A 21,047-nucleotide genomic window follows, 5' to 3' on the forward strand; every position below is an offset into this window, starting at 1 on the left:
CAGAGGGTGGTGATGCACTGGAACAGGTTGCCCAAGGATGCTGTGGATGCCCCATCCCTGGATGCACTCAAGGCCAGGCTGGATGTGGCTCTGGGCAGTCTGGTCTGCTGGTTGGTGACCCTGTACATAGCAGGGGGTTGGAACTCAATGATCATTGTGGTCTTTTTCAATCCAGGCCATTCTATGATTCTATGATTCTGTGACCTGCTAGAGGATTCCTGGGTGACAGCGAAGAGCAGGACAGTCCTGTGGGACACTTGCCTCTCATTCTCAGACATCTCTGCTATGGGCGTGATGCTCAGCATAGATGCTGTGCAATGAGCAGAAAGGTACAAATGCACAACGAGATTGAATCAGCTGCTCTGATGAAAGTCAGGAAGAATTTCTTCTCAGAAAGAGCAGTGATGCAGTGGCACAGGCTGCCCATGGGGTGGTGGAGTCACCATCCCTGGAGGTGTTTGAGGAACATGCAGATGTGGCATTGAGGGGTGTGGTTAGAGGGCATGGTTGTGATGGGCTGATGGTTGGACTTGGGGATCTGAGTGGGCTTTCCAACCTTAGTGATTCTGTGAGTCTATAAAGAAGAGGAAACAGGGCTTTGTAAGGTTTATAACTGCCACCAATCATCTCCAGGATCATTCTGGGCCCTCACTGGCCCTCACTTTCCCTTGGAACCTATTGTCAACCCCAGCACTGCTGCTGCAGGTGGGAGAGCCTCTGCTGCTCCATGCCTGGCACCGGGTCTGTAAATCTCAGCTCCCCCTCCTGCCTGCCTGGCCTCCCCAGCAGTACTTAAATCAGCTCTAAATGAGCTCTTTTAAGGAAATGTAGGCAATCAGCAGTGAATCATTGTGAGGCACAAGAGCTTCCTTAAAAGCGATGAGCACTTATTGGTCATCTGGACCACAGAAGGCACAGTTCTTTACATCAAAGCCCTCAGGTCAGCTGGAGCAGTGCCTCTTTCAGTGCTTCCATAAGCAGATTCTGCCCTGGTGGTTGTCAGCGTCTTCCTCCCTCCCTCCTATCTGTTCCTTCAAACCCTCTTCTTCGGCACGATTCCTGGTGTGCTCTCCTTCCTTTTATCAGACTTGCTTTTATTAGCTGTTTGGTGTTGGTTTTTGTGGTTTTTTTTGTTTTTTGTTTTTTTTTTAAAACAAAATTCTCAGAAAACAGATTGTATGGGACCTTTTCATTCACCTCCTTCTGTCTGAGGCTTTGGGAGATAGACAGATAGATGAATTAATGCTTTCATCTCCTTTGCCGGTACAAAAAGGAAAAAAAAAAAAAACAACATCCAAAAAGAAGGCTGTGCTGAGCTCCCGAGTCCAGAATTGGGACTTAAAGAAATAAATTGCTACATATCTTATGATCAGTGACAACATCCTGAAAGTAATCACGACCTGCAGAGCTCCCGGAGCTCTCCCTGCCTTAATGGCTTGGTTGAGTCTCAGGGGGACTCCTTGCCTTCCCTCTCCTTTCCTCCCCTGTACAAGTGAGGGGGACAGTGGGATCAGAGCAGGCTGTGCGTAACGAGGAGGCGATACATTCATCATCAGCCTGATCTGCTAATTTCTGTGTTGTGCCATAGCAGTGACAGCACTGTAATCTCACTCGGGGAAATCATCACCGTGGATCGCATTCTGTCAAGGAAACCACAAGGTAATGTTGTGACTTGCTCGTTTGATTCTCCCAGGTTTAAAAGCATGTCAGAGCTCCCCCTTATTTTGTATGCGATGTTAATGTCAGGGGAGTTGTGATGGAATGTCATTCCTCCCCATAATATTTTTCCTGCAAGTGAGAGAGATGCTTTGGTTTAAGGTGAATAAAGAGGAGCAAAGGCTGGAGTTCAGCATGAGAGAAGAGGCTGCAACAGCAGCGGCAGCATGCAGTGATACAGCAGCAGCTTGGGAGGAAAGGGAGAAAAGGATGGCAGGGTTGTCCTCCAAAGCCCTCTGACACCTCTCTCTCTGCCATCTTTTCAATGAAGTGTTGATCAGTCATTCCTCAGCATGAAGCCTGCCACATTTGGTGCCTGATTTTGAAGGTGTTTCTCCAGCCCTTGTCACCCTAACAGCATCAAGTCCTTCACCTGCAACGCGCTGAGCTGTGTGACCCCACTGTATAATAAGTGGGGTAGAGAAGCTGTCCTGGCTGCTCAGGGGATGCGGTGTCCAAGTGCTGCACTCTGAGTGAATATGAAAAGTCTCACAGCCAGTGAATCTCATAACTTCCCTCAGTTTGGAGCCTATTCCCATGGGGCAATGAACTGTAGGGCTGCAGCACCCAGGCTGCTGCTGGGTACTCGAGGCAGCTTCGTGCAGGATGCTTCTCTCCCTACAACTCTGACTGCAAGTACAGATATGAATTAGCTTCACTGCATCTGTGGGGTTGGGTTGTGTCTGAACATGAGGCCAGCAAGAAATAAGCTCCAAGTAAGTCATGGAGGCTTCCAGGTGAAAGTCTACCTACGCTGCTGCCATCAGAGTGAGACAGAGATTTAGGAGCCAAGGCTGACGCAGAAAGCTCCTTGGTCCATGCTGCCTTGCTTTCACTGGCCACTCCCAAATTGTATATTAAATATGGAAGGGATGGGGTACTCTGCAGTTTCTCTTTCTAAACCCAGTGTAACCTCAGAGCAAGGACTGAAGTTGGACTCTTTCCTCCTCTGTCCTTCTCTTAGCTTCACGTCCTGCCCCACTCTGCAAGCTTTTGTTGTATACGCCATAGTAGACCCCTGCTCAGCATATTTCATCTTTCAGCCCTTCAGGGTGCTCCCAGGTTCCTCTTGAGCCTGCTTGAATGTGGTTCTGATCTTGAGAGTTCAGGTTCTTGAAGCTGCTCCCCTTCCTCTGGAGTCTCCCCCAAACCACTGAGTTGCCACTTAGTGATGCACAAGTGTAGCTTTAAGCCTGTGCACCTGCCAGAGAAGTGCAGGTAGACGTGTTCAAGTTACATAGGGCACCAGATCTGTGCCACGATGCCAGTAAATCATCATCCTCATTATGAATTGGTACCACTAGCTTCTTTTGACAGAAACTGGTGGTTTTTAACCTGCATGTAGGATTTGATGGCTCTGCACAGAGGGTATATATATATATGCCTCGGACCAGCCCTGAGCAATTACTGAGGAGTATCTCCTCTCTCTTGGCTGATGTGTGGGACCACCACTTCGTTCTGTGATCTCACCAGCTTTCAGACCATGGTCAGGCTAGACAGTTTGAAAAATATTGTGTGACACCACGATGAGAGCTTCAGCTGATAATTCATAAGAGGGATGTTCTTGGCTGTGAAAAGATCACATTTTACGTGCAAGAGCTTTGCTTTCCACTCTTTAAAACAGTCTTTCTCTTTTCCCAGGATCTCTCACTCTGTGTCCTCTAACTATTTGTGTTGAAATTGTCTAAAAATATTTTGTACTACTTACATACAAGATTACTTCAGTTCACTTCTTTATTTCTGCAATGGCAGTCATGCAATCATAGAATCACCAAGGTTGGAAAAGACCTCCAGGATCATCCAGTCCAACCATCCACCTACCACCAATATTTCCCCACTAAACCACATCCCTCAGTACAACATCTAAACGTTTCTAGAACACCTCCAGGGATGGTGACCCCACCACCTCCCTGGGCAGCCCATTCCAGAGCCTGACCACTCTTTCAGAGAATAAATTTTTCCTAATATCCAACCTGGCATCCACTTTTGCTTGGAAAATGTCCTGTTTGGTCACCCTCTCTAACTCAGTCCTTCCAGAGGCCAGTCTGGCATGCCAGTGCTGTAAGAGTGGCTAGCATGGCACTGCTGGTGTTGACTTGGTTACTTCCAGTTAGCCTGGATTTCCAGACCTGGTGTAAACTGTTCTCTTTGTCAGAAGTTGTTTTCTCTTTCTAATGTCAGAGTCTCTGGAAAGGCCATGTTCTGAAATGTCAGAATATTTGTTCTTTCTCTTGGGGATAACAGGTCAGTGACTCCATCAGGTGTTCAACTCCAACTGTTTCACTTAAAGGTTGGTCCTTCTCAGTGTCATGTTGGTGTACTCATTAATTCCTATTTCATGCAGATATGATTTGAAATGTTCGTGATGATTTTAGACAAAGCTACGACACCATCCCCTTACTTTGCATGTTATTTCAGACAGTCCTCAGAGAAAAGGTGATTGATGGCAGCCTTACTTCAGGGTCCAGCTGGCTGATCTGATCGTGAGAAGTGTGGGTGAGCAAGTGCAAAAGAGGCAGAGGTGATGATGTGCCTCTTTAGAGGATGTGTCACTGGTGGGACCTGCTGTTCCATCAAAGCCAATTCAGTGTGTGCTTTGAAGTATCACACGTTACGCATCTCCACCAACACAGAATGAAATCAAAGACCTCTGGTCTCTTCCTATTATTCTGTAGGCTTCTTCTCTTGGGTTATACTTGTAAACTACCCAACTAATTCATAAGTTAAAATGATGATTTTGTGCATCTTGTATTTCACGTTTCCTTCGCTGAATTGTTTGTTCCTAGATGTGATCTGATCAATGGTAATAGAACATAGAAAGAAGGAGGGGTGTGTAGATGGCATCTATTTATTCATATACTTGTTTATTCTTTATAAATAAGTGCCATATATCCCCCATCCATTAATTTCCATGGACGGCCTGCAAGGCACCAAAGCTTACGAATACCTTAATAGAGACCTGAACTGCAAATGTTTTTTGATTCTGTTTTTCTTTCTCATTTGGACATTCTCCTACGTTATTTTTTTTGACAGTGTCTTTCAGCCATGGTCATCCCTTTTATTCTTACGACTATCAGAAATGGTTGATCCCACATCTCTGAGCACATGGGACTCCTGGGCTTCTGAGAGCTGTAGGTCTGATCCTCCTGACATTGCTGAAATTATTTTGCCAACATTTGAGAATCTGCTTTAGTTGTGTGCAGTCATTCCTGTGTCAAACCAACATTTATTTCGGTGACTGCGGTGTTGTCCTGCCTGTTACCAGTTGCTGTTTTAAACAACCAGGCTTCCACATTTGACTTGAATTCTCCCTGTTTTTGGAAGATGTTCTCTTTAGAAATGATTTTAAGTACTCTTAGTCTCCCTCAGAGGGTTTTGTCTCACATTTGTTTCTCCTCTGGAGAGAAATTTCCTGTGTTTCATGGGATGTGAATTTCACTGCTGTTATTTCAGAGAATTCTTGGACTGCAGCTGGGTTTGCACTGGCAAATTTCAGTGACGATCTGCCTTGTGCAGAGCAGAGCTGGGGGGACCTTTATTGCAATCTGTCATGGAATGAGATTACTTTTACCTTGAAAAGGTGATATTTTGATGTCTCTTTCTTTTTTTCCAAAAACTTCTTTGGTCTTTGGAAAATCTCTTTTTGTGGAACACTGAGCATCTTTTCCTTCCCTCGCATGAGGTCAACAGAAAGGAAACCCAAGAAAATCAACCTCTGGCGCTGTGTTGGCCCAAGTGATGGTTTTAAATCCAGGTGCTCTGTTCCAACTGGGGCCAGAAATTGTGCAGTGGCTATTTTGTCTGGAAGTTTCTTGTTTTCTTTTGCCCTGTTCTTTGCAATCAAACCTACCGAGGGTTGAACTGTCATGTGGTCGGTTCATTGCCTCGCTTCAACTCTGCCTTCCTGCGGGTGCCAACCTGACCACGTTGGGTAGCCTGCCATTGCACAGCTCATTTCTGAGGTTCAAATCTGAAATAGAGAGGAGGAACAATGTGATTCCTCCTGTGGTTTTGTTTTTCTGTGCCTTGTTGATGAACCTTGTTGGTGAACCTGGTAGTCCTTCTTCCTTCTACGCAGTCAACTTACTACACTGCTTCCTACTGTATTTTCCAGGATTCTGTAGCCATAAGGACACACAATTGCCTGTGCACAGAGCTGGTCCTCCAAGGTTAGGTATGAATAGGGATTCTCCTTTTCTTGCCACTTCCATAACTTTCCTGGTGTTTTAGTTAAGCAAACACATTAGACTCCAGGTACTGTTGGAACTGGGATCAATAATAACAATTGTATTCTTTCTGATAGCCTCTAGGAGCCCCAGTAGAGCACAAATTCAGTCCCAAGTAAACCACTTTCCCTTCTCTCATTATCAGCCATCGTCTTGCAACTCCCAGGCAGTTCTTCAGAGATGCCTCTTTTATCTACGGCCTTTCCCCCTTCACACAGATTACTTGGAAGGTAGATCATTTTCCCCATAATTAGCTGCATCTTTCTATCTTCTATCAACATGCCATTTCTTCCATGAATCCCCTATCATTTGTCTATCCCTCTAATACTGAAAGCCTCTCCAGCTCAGCAGGGGCAAATTTAATTAACCTGCTATCTTCTCCCTCCCTCTTCTAGATCATTCATGAAAGTGCCTAATGAGTCTGGGTCTAATGGTGGTCCCAATGGCCTAGCACAGCACTCATCCCCCTCTCAATACATCAAGGAATTAATGTGAAGCTTCAGTAAGGATCATGCAGAGAGTAGTAATCATTTCTCCAATCCAGTATTAACTCCTGTTTCGTGTACCACATCAGTAGTGAATCAGCTGGTGCCATTTTACATCATTCCTCTGCTTGCTTTGTCCAGTCAATGGGACATGAAGGTACAGGTCTCTGCCTTGAGTTAGGCACTGTGGGCATGTGACAACCAGCTCCCTCAGCACACAGGGTTTATGGATCAGACATCCACCAATGGGCACCCCCCCAAAGCCTCTCCATGCTCCTTTGGCCAGCCAGTGCTGATGTCTCTTAACACCTGGAGACAGATGCGTGCAACCTCACACTGGTAGGAGTGCATGTGCTTTGCAGGCAAGGGAGATGAGTTTTGAGAACTACTTTGGCAATGACATTTGAGGGCTGACAGCCCTTGGGGAGGTTTCCATCGCACCAGCTGCCCTCGTTTCAGTGGCCATCCACCACTGCTGTCTCACACACCTTGCTGTTCTCCAGCCAGCCAGAAAAGAGGGGATGCCGTGCTATGGAAACAGGCCAGGATCCCAGGGGGTACAGCGAGGAGGACACTGAACATGTCTGATTTCACTTTGTGCAGCAATTTTAAACAAACCAAGTCATCAGACTCTCCCCAACCCCCAACCCCGTCACCGGAAAGCCCAGAGGGACCTTCCAAATCTAGGATTAGCCTGTTCCCTGATAATAGCCTCTGGGCACCAGCAGCTAACATGAGGACTAAGAGCCATGCGTCACCTTCAGCAGGATTTAAACACGTAAGAGGAGAGAAGAAAGAAATAGCTGCTGGATTTTAACATTATCAAATGTCAAGCCACACATTTGGGAATGGAAAAAACTTAAGGTGACCTCCAGACTGCTGGGAAAGGAACTGGAGTATTCTGATAATGAAGTGGATTTAGGGATTTGGAACACATTATCTTGAGGATGGAGGACACGTGGTGGCTTCACCAAAGGATGCCAGCAGGACCCCAGGCACCATCCATCCTGGGAAGAATTGGTATTCTGAAGATTCTTTCTCAATGTAGAAGCCCAGTGAAGCCACCAGCAGAACCCATTTTGGACTGTTTTCTCAGCACAAGGTGGAGGTGAGAGGGATGTCACCCCAGATAACATCTCACAAGCAAAATACCACCAGATGCCATGTGTGGTGAGGGAGAAATGGCAGCACCTATATTGTGGGTGGAAGGAAGTTTCCCAGAGGGTGTATGCAGCACTGAAAGAGCCTCTCTGACTCTTTTTAACTGAGCAGAGATTGTCCCAGTTTGCTTAATTCTACCCCTCTGTACAAACCCTAGGAGAAGGCAGTGTGCCCTAATTCCCCATATAAGGCTGCAAGGGATTTGCTGAGCTGAGCATCTTTTCTTAGAGTTTTGGTTTTGGGAGGTGGTGGCACTGGAAAGGTTTACATGCTGAGGCTGTTGCAAAGAGTGCTTGTTTTGAAGCGTGTTGTCTGGACAGTGCTTGGTGGAACCAGCAGGGATTGCTCCTCTTGTCCTTGCTGCTGTCAGAAGCTGCACAAACTATTTCCCCAAAGGAAGGAGAGTTTGCTTCCAGTTTGGCAGGGATAAGGGAGCCAGGGGAATGCGGAGGCATGTTTTCCTGTCTTCAGATCTGCTAATCTCAAGCTCTGCTATTGCGACTATGGCCGTATGCATGAGAGTGAGAGCATAAACGTGGTGGTTGAGAACTTATTAGTTTGTTTTGTTTAATTACGAGCCCAAGAAGGGCTCTGAAGAGGTTTTTCCAGGTTGTGAGATATGAGATATTCTGCCTGTAAATGTACGTCTTCCCTACCAGGTGCCATTTTGCTGCCTGATGTCATTGCTCTGACAACAGGCATATCCTGCAGGATTGAGTTTCCCAGTTATTTTGATTCTCTTTTCCCCTAAAATAGCAGTTGCTTCTTGGTCTCCCTCCTAGTACTGAGGAATGTGAATTAAACAAATAAAGATGGCAAATGAAATGGAAAGGAAAAAAAAGTTCTCTTAATGTAATGAAATATTAATGGCCACTTAATATTAGGAGAAATTAGTTCTGCTGTGCTAAAACTGCTCTGCATGGAACGACTGAACTGCAGGGTGTGAAGTCTGTGTCCCCATGGAGATGTGCATGTCCTGGCTGTAGGTTGGAGACTGTCTTCAATAAGCTTCAAGGTTTGGATCTTTTAATTAAGTAATTCACTTCAGGGTTTCAGGAGCTGAAGCAAAATATGTTGCTACCACCTCTTTCTCAGACAAGCACGGCCATGGGAAACCAATGCCTTATGTGACCACAGTAGGAGGCAAAGGCCATTGATTTGGCAGAAGTCAGTGCTAAGGAAATGCTTTGTTTTCTCTGCAATGATGCTAACTGTTTAAGCAATGTGCCCACAGGGGCTCGGGAGTAGCAGCTCTGGAGGGGGATGTCCCATTGAGGTGAGCCTCCATCCTTCAGGAGTGGTTTATGGAATGTAACAATAATCCAGGTGTGGGCTGACCTGCAAGCCTCCCCCCGAGGACTGAGTGTGAAAATGCTGTTAAAATTAGCAGACAAGGTCCTATTTCTTATTTCTTAGGAACGTCATAAAACTGGAGAAGTCCCAGAGACCAAAAGCATAGAAATGCCATCACTTTCAACCAACGTATTTCCCAGAAAGTAGTCTTAAACTTCACAGAGTTGCTTCAGTTTCTCTTATTTTTCTCCCCCCAAACCCGGGCGGATTGTCTTTAAACATATTGCTGTTGCTATTATCTATTAATTATATTGCAACAATGCCAACAAGCCCCAGGCATGGACTAATGTCCTGTTGTACTGCATGCGGCCAAGAAAAACAGTCTCTGCTCGTGTATCTGGATTTTCATCATACATTTAGCCTTAATGTCAGGTACTTGCTTTACTTGCTCAAAAATACGCTATTAAATCAATGGGCAGTTATTAAATGGATTAAGAAACAGGCAGCTAAAAGCTCTCAAAATGCAATTGTTCTAGGAGAATCATTGACAAACAGGCTGCTTGCACGGTCGCTTTGTAGGCTTCTGTAGGCTTTCACCCCCGGTGTATTTCACTATTTTCATGAATGATCTGGAAAATAGATATAAATTAGTTGCCTGTAAAGTTTGCAGCTGACTCAAATTTCGCCGTGATAAATAATGATGAAGGCAAGCCTCTAATGCAGAGCGATTGCAGTTGCTTGGTAGACCGGCAACGGTGGAACACCATGAATTTTAATAGGGCGAAATGCTTGGTCATCCATCTCTGAGCATAGAATGTAGGGCACTCCGTCAGGATGGGAGACTGCCTGCTTCAGGGCAGCGGCTCTGCAATTGATTTAAGGGCCATATTGGAAAACAGGTGATTATGAACATTTAGTGCCCTGTAGTGGCAAAATGGATGAACGTGATCTCTGGGTGAAGAGGGGAAGCTGAAGACAGGATAGGAAGTTTTTATCCGCCTTGGTTAGAAAGCTAGAATGTGCTGTCATCTGCTGTAGCTGGAATGGAAGCTAATGGTTGAACTGAGAGCTTTTGACGTGGAAATCTGGTGCAAATCCCTAATGTTCTACTACAGGCTCTTTGAACTCAGGGTGGATGGCTGCTGTAGGAAACGTGGGCAGCTCAGCTAGTGGCTGGTGGCAGGAGCTGCTGCCTCCTGTGAGGCTCAAGGCTGTGGGCTGGGATCCTTCCCTGATTTCCCTGCAAACAGGAAGGTGTATCATTAGCATCCCATTGTACTCCTGTTTAGCTCAGCTTCACAGAGCCTGCACATCTCAGGGAAGAATGTTTATAGAGTTGTGGGTGTTGCGTCTCTTATCTGGCGAGAGTGGATGAGAGAGCTGCAGAAAAGCAGGCAAGCATGTCTAATACTGAAACTGCAAAGGAGACAAAGCCAACACCTGATAAAGACAGCGGCGGTTGAATTTGCACACTTATTAAAAATCAATCCTAGCTTTTATTTGGGAGTGAAAAAATGAGCCATGTGAATATGATGTATGCCTGGAAACAGCAGGAAGGGATGCAAAGAGAGACAAGGGAAAGGAGGCAGGCAACAGCTAGCCTGGCCTGGTGCGTGGATGAAGGGCCAGATGACCAAGGGACACCAAGAAATGGCCTCTGTTTCCATTATGGAGATTTCTCTAAGACAGACCTTCTATGTGATTGCATGGCTCTGGTGCTCTACCATTCAAAGGGTGCCCAGGGAGGTGGCGAAGTCAGTGTCCATGGAGATGTTCAAGAAAAGGGCAGATGTCACACTAAATGACATGGTCTAGAGCGATTGTAGGCATGGGTTGGGGTTGGGCTGGATGATCTTAGTGGTCTTAACAACTTTAGTGATAGTGTGATTGCTGAGGTGGAGCGTGCTGGTCCTCTAGGATCAGAGAGGAACACTCGGAGTTGTGAGCGGGGTAGAGAAATATGATCCTCACCACCCACAGATCTCCACTCTCTTGTTTTCATTTCTAGCTGCTCTTTGAAAAAGTTATGGTGTTGAAAGCTGAAATTAAAATGCCCTTCTTCCCTCCATCCCACATTTGCTCCTGAGCTGCAAAGGTTGTCTGCCTCCATGCTGACAACAAAACTGAGATCATGGGCTATTTTCAGATTATATGGAGCAACATTTCCTCCCCGTCTTTCCTAGACTTCCTCCTCTCATTCCACACTATCTGCAGATGCTTAGGTCTTCAGCAAAAGCTGACATAAGTGTTAGTTTGGAAGAAAACCGAGAAAAATACTGCCTAGTGCAATGGGGCACTTCCAGTGCTGAAGGTGTGGGGGTGGGATGCGCAGCTGCCAGGTGGGGTGCAGTCCCAGATGGTTGGGAGAGAGCAGGTGTAAATGCCATCTGGAGCTTTACCTCCCCTGTTCTGAGTCACCCTCACAGTGCTGCCTTTGGATGTGCAGGAAATTCTGCTTCGGAGTGACAATATTTTGAAGCATTTCTGATATACTTTGGGTTCCATGGGAGATTTAAGTCATCTCAGGAACTGGAGTTGTTTTTTTTTTTCTGTTGAACACCTGTTTGTCCCTGATTTTTTACTAATATGACACAGATAATACCAAATTCAGTAGTTTATGATTCACAGTGCGTGTTTTCTCACTTCACTCCTCATGGCGTAAGGATTGCGTGATGGTGATGCTATAGATGATCCTGTTCATGCAGTGTGCTGGATGTGTCCCTTCCATACATTTTCCTTCTTCCTCTTTCCTCTTTCCCCTTTTCCCTTTCCTTTTCCCTCCTCCCCCTTCCCCTTTTCCTTTCCCCTTTCCCTTTTTCCTTTCGTTTTTCCCCTTTCCCTTTTTCCTTTCGTTTTTCCCCTTTCCCTTTTTCCTTTCGTTTTTCCCCTTTCCCTTTTCCCCTTCCCTTTTCCTGTCTCCCCTTTCCCATTCCTCTTTCCCTTTCTTATTTTCCTTTCTCCTTACCTCTCCTCCTTCCCCTTTCTTCTTTTCCTTACCTTCCTTCTCCTTCCCCTCCCCTTTCCCCTTTCTCCTTTCCCCTTTCTCCTCTCCCCTTCTCATTCCCATCACCTTCCCTGTTCCCCTTCCTGTTTATTTTTCCCATAGACATCCTGTCTGCTCCAAATGCTCTTTGCAGTCCATGTCATCTATGAGATAAACCCCATATTAAAAATATGAGGGAAGTTAACTCTTCTTGAGTAAACCATTTTAAGGAGTGGGTCAATGTCAGTGCTTAAAACCGACATGCATTTTAAGGTTTGGGCAGAACTGTGAGCTATGATAATATTTCTGCTTGAGGGAAAGTGGGTATTTGGGCACAGGATTTGTTGCAGCAAGAGGTTTCATGATAAAATACACAGCCACAGAGTAGATGGCAGATGCAATTCAGCATTTATAAATACAAAGTAATGTACGCTGGCAAACAGCCCAGACCCTTACCTAAACAAACCCAGTGATGGGCTCTGAATGAGCTCTTGCCACTCAGCAAAGCGACGTTGGGGATTTTGTGGAGGGCTTTCTGAAAACCTCAGCCTGATGCTGAACAATGGCTTAAATGGCCGTCAGGGTTCAAGAGCTGCAAGGGACGGAGTGGGACATCTAAACCTCCACAGAAGTCCATGGTGAGATTGCACCCTGAGTCCTCCTTCCACATACGGTGGTGAGGAGGACCTGGAAAAGATGTAGAGGAGTGGGGCAAAAATGTCTGGAGTGGCATTTATAGGATCAAAGGGACATAGAAGCCTGGTTCAGGCAGACCCTGGGCCACTGTTTCCATGAAAATAGGGATTCCCACACTATTTTGCATCGCTGTTCCTTCTGCTTCAGCTCCTGACCACTGCTGCAGAGCAGCCCAAATGGGGTACAGCTCTTTTCATGTTGCTGTGTTATAACGAACAGTGCTTTTTTTCTTTCTTATTTCCTGGCCTCGCAGGGAATTACTAGGCTACAATAATTGGTACAAGTGTTATTGTTCTATGGGGACCTCGTGACTCCTGCATTTAAATCCCCTGATATGTTCCCCTATAAAGGATTCCCATGACCTTTTCTTTGTGAATCTTTCACACCTCCATGGCTTGCAGCACATCTTTGAAATTCAGCAGGAGAAAAAAAACCCTCCGGCTAGAGGGGAAGCTTCATGAAATTCGTATTCAGATTGGCTGAAATATAACCCGTTAAACATCACCTTTTCCTTCCTCTCCCTGATGTTTCTGAGAGAAACGCTGGCAAACCACCAAAAAAATGAAGAGCCCTGCCCAAGCGTTGTGAGTGCTGCTGCCAAAGTGCTGGGAGCACTGGAGAGCCCCTGGCAGGGATGAGGAGCACTGGAGGCAGCCAGGAGCAGCTTTGGCACCTGCCCTGTGAGCGCATGGAGCTGCCCCAGTGGAGGTTTGAGTTGCACGCAGCTCACGTCCCAAATCTTGCAGTTCAACCCTAAGCAGTGCTGAAGAATCAGCATTCAGACCCCCCCGGAGATGGGTGAGGATAGGGTTGAAGAATTGCACGTGATCTATCTTGCTTTAAGTTCAGAAATCACATTAAGGGAGCATGATTTAGGCGGAAAAGATGAACACCTGGAAGTCAGGAAATGACACATCTATTGCCTGGATGCATTATGGAATTGACCTTTCATTTCTGACCGCGTATGGTGTTCTTTCTGCTGAAATCATTCAGGTTCGAGACTGGATATACTAAAGAAGAGAACTGAAGTTGCACTGATAAAGGGAATGAAGGGCATCACAGTCCCAGAAGTTCATGGGTATGCATGCAGACCCAGAGCACGTGGGAGCAGAGATTGTAGTAGTTAGGGACGGGATGCTGATGCCTGTACGTTGCTGCCATGTGCCATTGATGACACACTCCAGCTGCTGAGTGCTGGCCTCCCAGAGGAGCACTCACGTTGGCACCTTGTACCCTCAAGAGCATCTAGGAGGGAATTAGCCACCTATTTTTAGAGAGCTGTGATTCAGCACCGGAAAAAAAAAGATTGATGTCTTTGCTGTGAGCTGGAATGCTGAACTCCAGCAACAGCCCGTGGAAATTGAGCACACCTGCTCAGCTGAGCCTGCAGAGGAATGGAGCCCTTTGTGGCAGACATGGAGCTCGAGTGACCCATGGAGGGTTTGCCTCCACAAGGGCCTGACAGCCCGACATCTCCATGGAGCTGCAGATGTGCATCAGCCCCAAAATCTCCTGCTGCAGCTGTCTGCCAGGAGTCTGCCTGAGGGTGCGTGCCAGATGGGAGCTGCTCAGCCAGTACTGCTCCAAGCCTTTAGTTTCCCAGAGCTGTAACTCACCCAGGTGCTTAAGTGCTGATACCCATCTCCCCTCCTTCTCACCCTAAAGCCACTCAGCTGCACATAACAAAGGTTATGAACCAGCCATCCTCTGCAGCAGAGGGACGAGGCAGCAGAAGTGGGGGAAGCTGCAACCTGGGGTGATGCTCATCCAAACCAATTTTCCTTCCTTGTTCAATTCTTAATTCACTTCCAGCTTGAGATGCATATAAGTGCTGCCCTCCTCCTTTTGGTGCGCCTGCTCAACTAAAGTTCAACAAGTCCGCAGGACAAAGCAGAAGACACTGGAGCTGCTTTGCAGAGTGTCTGTCAGAGTTGTGCTGAATTTCAAACAATAGCAGTTCAGAATAGGGAATTTAGCAGCTATGGTGTTTCTGTGCTATAAACAAAGGAAAAATGCTGTGTGCATCAGCAAAAGGCTTTGTATTGTAAAGCACTCCCTTTATGCCCGACCAGGAGAGAATTCAAATGATTATTGACCCTCCACTGTAGGAAAGCTGCATTATAATATCTCCAAATCAATAGAGACAAGAGCAGAGCGGCAGAGAAAGGCCACGGCTCTGCAAACTGCAGAAAATTGCATTTTGCTTTGGCCTCTTAAAAAGTTTGCAAAGCATCTATTAGAGGCCCCCAGAGCCTTTTCTTTCTAATTGCCGTGTTTGACAATGCAGTCGCACAGGGGACTGGCGGAAAGACAGATAATGGACCCACTTTAATTGCTTCCCAGTTCCATGAGTCATAACACTTCTGAGATGGCAAAGGGGAAACGTGGCAGTTTGACTGAAGGAGGATCCTGGCTTTTAAGAAAGCTCTGGAGGAACAAATGCTAAACTCAAAGCCAAGCTCTTGGAGAGACTGAAGGTTCCAGGTGCTGGATTTTCTTTCATCTTCTGCTTTTGACTGGGACTATTCAATTAAGTTCTAATCGTATTCGGTAGGGGTAGGTAGGAATGGCTGTTCATCTAAGGGGCGAGGGAAAGGACTGAGGACAAGGCAGGGTGGGTTAGGGTTAGGGTTAAGAGGTCCTTGGTTTGTTCTGCCCAGTGCAGAAGGAATGGAGGATCAGTACTGATCTCTGCCTACTGGTGACAGTGATAGGGCCTGAGGGAACAGCATGGAGTTGTGTCAAGTGGGGTTAGGGAAAGGTCTCCAGGGCTGTGGGCACAGCCCCCGAGCACAGGGAGCACTGGGACATCACTCTCAGCCATAGGGATTGGATTTGGGTCATGCTGTAAGGGACCAGGGGTGGGATTCCATGATCCCTGTGGGTCCCTTCAAACTTGGGATAGTCTGTGATTCCATGACTTGTGTTATGCCATTGGGCCCCTGAACAGGGACATGTTTCCAGCAGATGGACTTGGGCCCCAGCAGTGTTACATCTGGCCTATTTCTGTCTTATTCTGTGTGATTGCTTTAACATGCACCAATGCCAAGTGTTAGGAGCCATGACACTGGCTTGTGCTCAACCCTAAAGTTGTCACTTGGCACCTGGGCTGACAGAGCCAGGTAATGTTTGTCTGGGGTTATACAGGTGAAACGATCATGGTGCAAGGTCTGGGTGCCCCGTAGCACTTGGTGGATCCTATAGCTGGCACACAGTGAGCACAAGCTCTGGTCCAACTCTGAACACCAGTGGTAGAGAAGCTCCTCGGAGGAGCAAAGGCAGGTCAAGACACAATCTCTGCCATGGGACTGGGAAGAAGGGTGATGCAGCATCGCTGTGACTCCCCAAGGCCATCTCGTGGACTGCACCCACCCCTATGCTTTCTCTGAGCACTGCACTGGCTGCATGCTGGTGCCAGCTGGGTGTTGAGCTTTCATACAGGACTGATCTTCACAGTGGGAGGAAGACTGGAGAAAACCTTTGGGGGATGACTGACAGCAGCAGTCTCTGATGGAAAAAGCAAATCTGAGCAGCTCATGAACACCAGGTCCCTAATTAAAGCGCACAGGGTAGCCCTGCCTGTAATTAATTTCCCTATGCTGCTCCACTGGCGGCTGACTATCGGTGCCACTGACTCACAGCTCCTGGCAGCTGCAGCAGCAGCAGCAATGGGAGAGGAAAGGAGTGGAGCAGGATTTGCTCCTACCTTCTGCTCCTTTGTGCTGGGAGAAGCTGTAGCACGTCTTGAGTGAATGGAGGAAGAGGAGAGCCCAGTTGTCCGGAGGGGTTAGCACAGGGCAGGGTGGTATTCATATGCATGGCTTGTTTTCTGCTGGCTGCTTCATGTTCTCTCTTTCTCTCTCCATGTATACATATATTTATTATGTGCTCGCCTCCCCTGTCTGAGGCTGGAACAGAAGTGTTGTCATTGTGATTCCTCTCCCACAGGACCGGTGCTTTGCATTCATTCTACTGTGAACGTGGCACACATCTGTAAGGTGTGGGGGATGCATTTGGGTCATGGTTGGATATTCCCTGAGTAGACTGCAGTCCCAGTGCTATTACCAGATGGGAATTGCTGGGGACTCTGCAGCAGTGTGGCGTGGCTGCCATACTACCTGTCACCCCAGTCCCGGATCATGGAGGAGGCTCCAGAAATGCTTATTCCTCTGCTGCAACATTTCATTATCAGCTGGAGAGGAACTGGGTTGGTCGGAGGGATGCTGGCATTGTTTTAATTTCCCAGGAGGTTCCTCTTGGTGTGACATGTCTACAGCAGGGGATTTCAGTTGTCTCATGTTACTTTGCTCCCTACAATGGGACGTGATATGTCAAAACATGACAAGCCAGCCAGAATGTGTCATAATACTGCATTCAACACACTGCCTTCCAGGGATGCTCAGCAGCTAATAATATCAGGCTCAAATTATCTCTGCATGCTGAGCTGTTATTTTTCTCCCATGTTAACTGTGATGTATAGGAGTCTCCTGTCTCTACTGGACTGTTGAATCAGCACAGATTGATTAGCTGCACGTGGTGAATTATTTTGATTAGATGGAAACTTAGGCTTAGGATCCCAGACTTTCATGACAAAAGAAGTGACCACCATCCTGCATTCTTTGATAGTTCTTTTTCCTCTTTTTCCTGACTTTGTGAACTCTGATATTCTACCTTAGAGTGTAATGAGGCATCAAAATGCCTGAACAACATGTGCAGCCTTTCAAGGAAGAGAAAGCCTCCCACAGCTGCAGTGTGTGCCTGGGCTGGGACTCCCCAGCGAGGGGGAGGAGAGCATCCCCTTGCCAGAGGTGCTGAGATGAACTAGGAAGGAGGCACACGTGTCCCTGCTTGCACGTGGTATTGCACAAATGGAGCTTCCCACTGCTATGGCTGCTGCCCGTTCGTTTTAGCTTCAGCATGTGGTTTAGAGAAAGCAATCTAATTACTTGCTTTTAATTGCTGGTAAAGTATTGCTGAAACTGTAGGGACAGTGTTCACAGTGACTCTTTCTCAGGTCCCCTCTCAGAAGCTGATGTTAGCTGCATGGTTTCTGCCCATCTCTGCTCATCTTCCATGCCCCTCCCAAGCACAATGAATCGAAAGTCAAAATACTTCACTGTGACTCGAGGGCCCATTCAGCCCAGCTCCTGGGAAGGCAGAGGGTCATCACCATGAAAAAATGTTCTTCTCAAGGGCTCTTCAACCCCAGTGGGCTGCCTGCATCCTTGGGATGAGGAAACCTACTTCTGCCTTGCAAGCTCTGAGCAATCCCTGAATCAAGCCTCGCATAGGATTTCCTCCAGGAAGAGCAATGCCCTCTGGAAAACACACTCTTTTCACCTCTTCATCAATGCCAGAGTTTCAGGGGGGAGGTAGGAGAGAGGAAGGGAAGCATGAGTGTATGGTGCAAAGGTCTGACTGGTGTTGAAGGAGAAGGAAAGGGCACTCCTGGCTCTGAGGCTTCTACAGGCAGTTCTGACCTGTAAGTTATTCTGAGAATCCCCTGCAGTTATGTCTTGCAGAAAGACTGGATCAATCAGAAACTGTTCGTGGAAAGTCACAAAATCTTACATTTTGAGTGCAGGAAACCAAGGAGATAGCAGCACTGGGTGGGACACAGAGTGGCATGGTGTAACCCAGGCAGGGGAATTGCCCTAAATGCTCCTGTGACAGACAAATAGCCCCAAGGAGCCAGCTGCTTTCCTCAAAGGTAAGCACCCTGGAACCAACTTCACATTAGCTGCATTTCTAGGACCGATGGTGCAAATATGTGGTGAAGATGGCGTATTTCTCTGACCAGAGTCAGATGCCTCCCAGATGTGAAAGGCTGAGGAGGTGCTCAGGATTTCTCACTATGAGCGTGTATTGCTTTTAACTGCTGTGTTGAGTGGTAGAACATTTTTAATTCTTCGTTTTAATTGTTTGGCTCCCCTGGCATGTGCTGTTTGTGGTTAATGGCAACGTGCTGAGAAGGGTGATTTTCAGGCTTATCTGTTAGTTACCAAGAAAAGCGCTCTCCTGTGACCCTGGCTAATTTTCATACCATCTCTGTTGTCCTTTAGGAAGCAAACTGCTGATTTTGGTGCTTTGCTTGAACATCCAGTCAGAAGTGGAGTCTTGCCCTGGAGCGTGTGTGTGCTACAGCGAACCGAAGATCACAATAAGTTGTCAGCAGCAAGGACTGACAGCAATCCCCACGGAGATACCCATCCAGAGCCAGCGCATCTTCTTGCACAACAACAAGATAACCCTTGTGAGGTCCACCAGCTTCACGTCTTGTCGCAACATGACAATTCTTTGGATCCACTCCAACAACATCAGCCTCATTGAGCCTGGGGCCTTCTACGGACTCAACAAACTGGAGGAGCTGGATCTCAGTGACAACACGAACCTGAAGTCTATCAATCCTGTCACTTTCCGTGGTCTTGTTCACCTCCACACCTTACATCTGGACCGCTGTGGGCTCATGGAGCTCTCCACGGGGCTTTTTCGAGGGTTGTTTTCCTTGCAATATCTCTACCTTCAGGATAATAACCTGCAGAACCTGCTGGATGACACCTTCATAGACCTGGCGAACCTCACCTACCTGTTTTTGCACGGTAACAAAATCAAGAGCTTATCAGAGAACGTCTTTCGCGGGTTAATCAACCTCGACCGGCTGCTTCTGCACCAGAACAGAGTCAGCCTGGTCCACCGCCGGTCTTTTCACGACCTTGGGAAAGTGATGACCTTGTACCTGTTTAACAACAACCTGACCGTGCTCACAGGGGAAACCATGGCACCCCTGGTGTCCCTCCAGTACCTGCGCTTAAATGGCAACCAGTGGATCTGTGACTGCCAGGCTCGGTCTCTCTGGAATTGGTTTAAGCAGTTTAAAGGGTCGTCTTCGGAGCTGGAGTGCCACCTTCCCCCACACTTGGCAGGGAGAGACCTCAAAAGGCTGCAGAGCTCTGACTTGGAGGGATGCATCGACTCTTTCAATCAGATTCGAACGAGCGTTTTTAGCACTAAGACCAGATCTGGTAAGCTGGCCACCGGGAGTCCCCCTCTCAGCTCCCATGATGGCTCCATGAAGTGCTGCCAGCCAGAAATGGATAAATCTTTTATATACGAAGCTAAAGGCAAGGCAGGCCCTTCTTCCCACAGCAGCCGGCCGTCCTCCAACAACCCTCTCAAGGATAAGGAGAACATGTCCAAAACCAAGTACGTTGAGACGGACCCTTCCAAAAATGGCAGCAACAAGCAGATAAATGATTCCCCTTTTGGGACCTTCCCCAGCATTGTAGACCCTCCATTGACCAAGTTGAGACCAGAGTTTCTAGAGCCTATTGAACCTTCCACAGTCCCAACCAAAAAGAGGCAGGGCTGCTCTAAAAAGAACAAATCAAAAGCCCAGTGCCGCCTCACCCAGCAAGGAAACAGCTCCACGTTACAGCTCAGCCTAAGCCTTTTGATCCCCCCCTTGGTGTGGAGCTTACTGTTACTCTGCTAAAATTAACTCTTTTTCCTGGGTTGATGACACTTTAATACTAGACTTTTGCTGACCTCCATAAATGTTGCAAACAAAAGCAAACTACCATCCACCCTGAGAAAGCTTTGTTACACAAAAGTTAACTGGATGCCTTTATATAAAAACAAAACAAAACAAAACAAAAAAATCCCACAAAAGCAAACAAAAAAGACAAACACCGAGATGTACATAATTTATTTGTCCTGATACCTGTGAATTATACCTTTGGTCTTCGGAACTGCACTTGCTCACAAAGCAGGTTTTGCTACAGCAGATGAGAAAGAAATATGGTTTATTTACAGGAAAAGAAAAAAAAAAAGTGTAAGAAATGGTCTGAAAAGAATGTCTGAAATCTGTTTGTAACTTGACATCACACTGAACAATACTGCAGGTTCCCATTTGCAGAGGTAATGGATTTGATGCTGTTTTAATCCTATGTTTATGAATATTGCAGTTTTTTCCGTATCCATTCCATCACACCACGTTTACGGGCAGCATTTGTTAAAGAATGCTACCTTTTCCTTCACAAGATTGCAGTATATATAGATATGCATTTTATTTTACTTGTGTACAAGTATAAAAAAAAATATAAAATAAAGATTTCTTTTTCCTAAGTGGTTGTTATCTGCAAGGGACAAAGCACAGCTAAGAAGCTGAAAAATTAAAAGGGTGTTGAGTAATACCTGATCTGAAGGCTTGCTCAGCATTTAACATGACAGTAATAAATAAGACATCCTCGGCACAGTTATGCAAGCTTTAATTGGTGCCAACAAAGGGTTTGTTTGCACAAAACACTCTCTCCTGATGCTCCTGCTTCCCTTCGAGCTGTCCCATATGCTCCCACAACGCCATTCATATTTCAGGATGCTCAGAATAGCAGGACTTGTTAGCTGGAGCTGAGGACTCCAGGTTGCAGGTAGAGGTGAATAACCCCTAGAAGTCAGATAGGGCCCTTGAAGTATTGATGTCTACGCATG

General features: G+C 46.8%; 1 protein-coding gene across 1 annotated transcript in view; it reads left to right on the plus strand.

Annotated features, from left to right (window-relative positions):
- The window catches only part of RTN4R (reticulon 4 receptor), a 65,101-nt gene extending 44,417 nt beyond the window's left edge, over positions 1 to 20,684 (plus strand). Inside the window, exon 2 of the mRNA XM_415292.8 lies at positions 18,623 to 20,684. Within this exon, the coding sequence (XP_415292.4) occupies positions 18,623 to 20,052 (1,430 nt within the window). The 3' untranslated portion in view covers positions 20,053 to 20,684. The remainder of the gene's footprint in view (positions 1 to 18,622) is intronic.
- Positions 20,685 to 21,047: the final 363 nt, after the last annotated feature.

The sequence above is a fragment of the Gallus gallus genome, chromosome 15 (genome assembly GCF_016699485.2).
Source record: "Gallus gallus isolate bGalGal1 chromosome 15, bGalGal1.mat.broiler.GRCg7b, whole genome shotgun sequence".
NCBI lineage: Eukaryota > Metazoa > Chordata > Aves > Galliformes > Phasianidae > Gallus > Gallus gallus.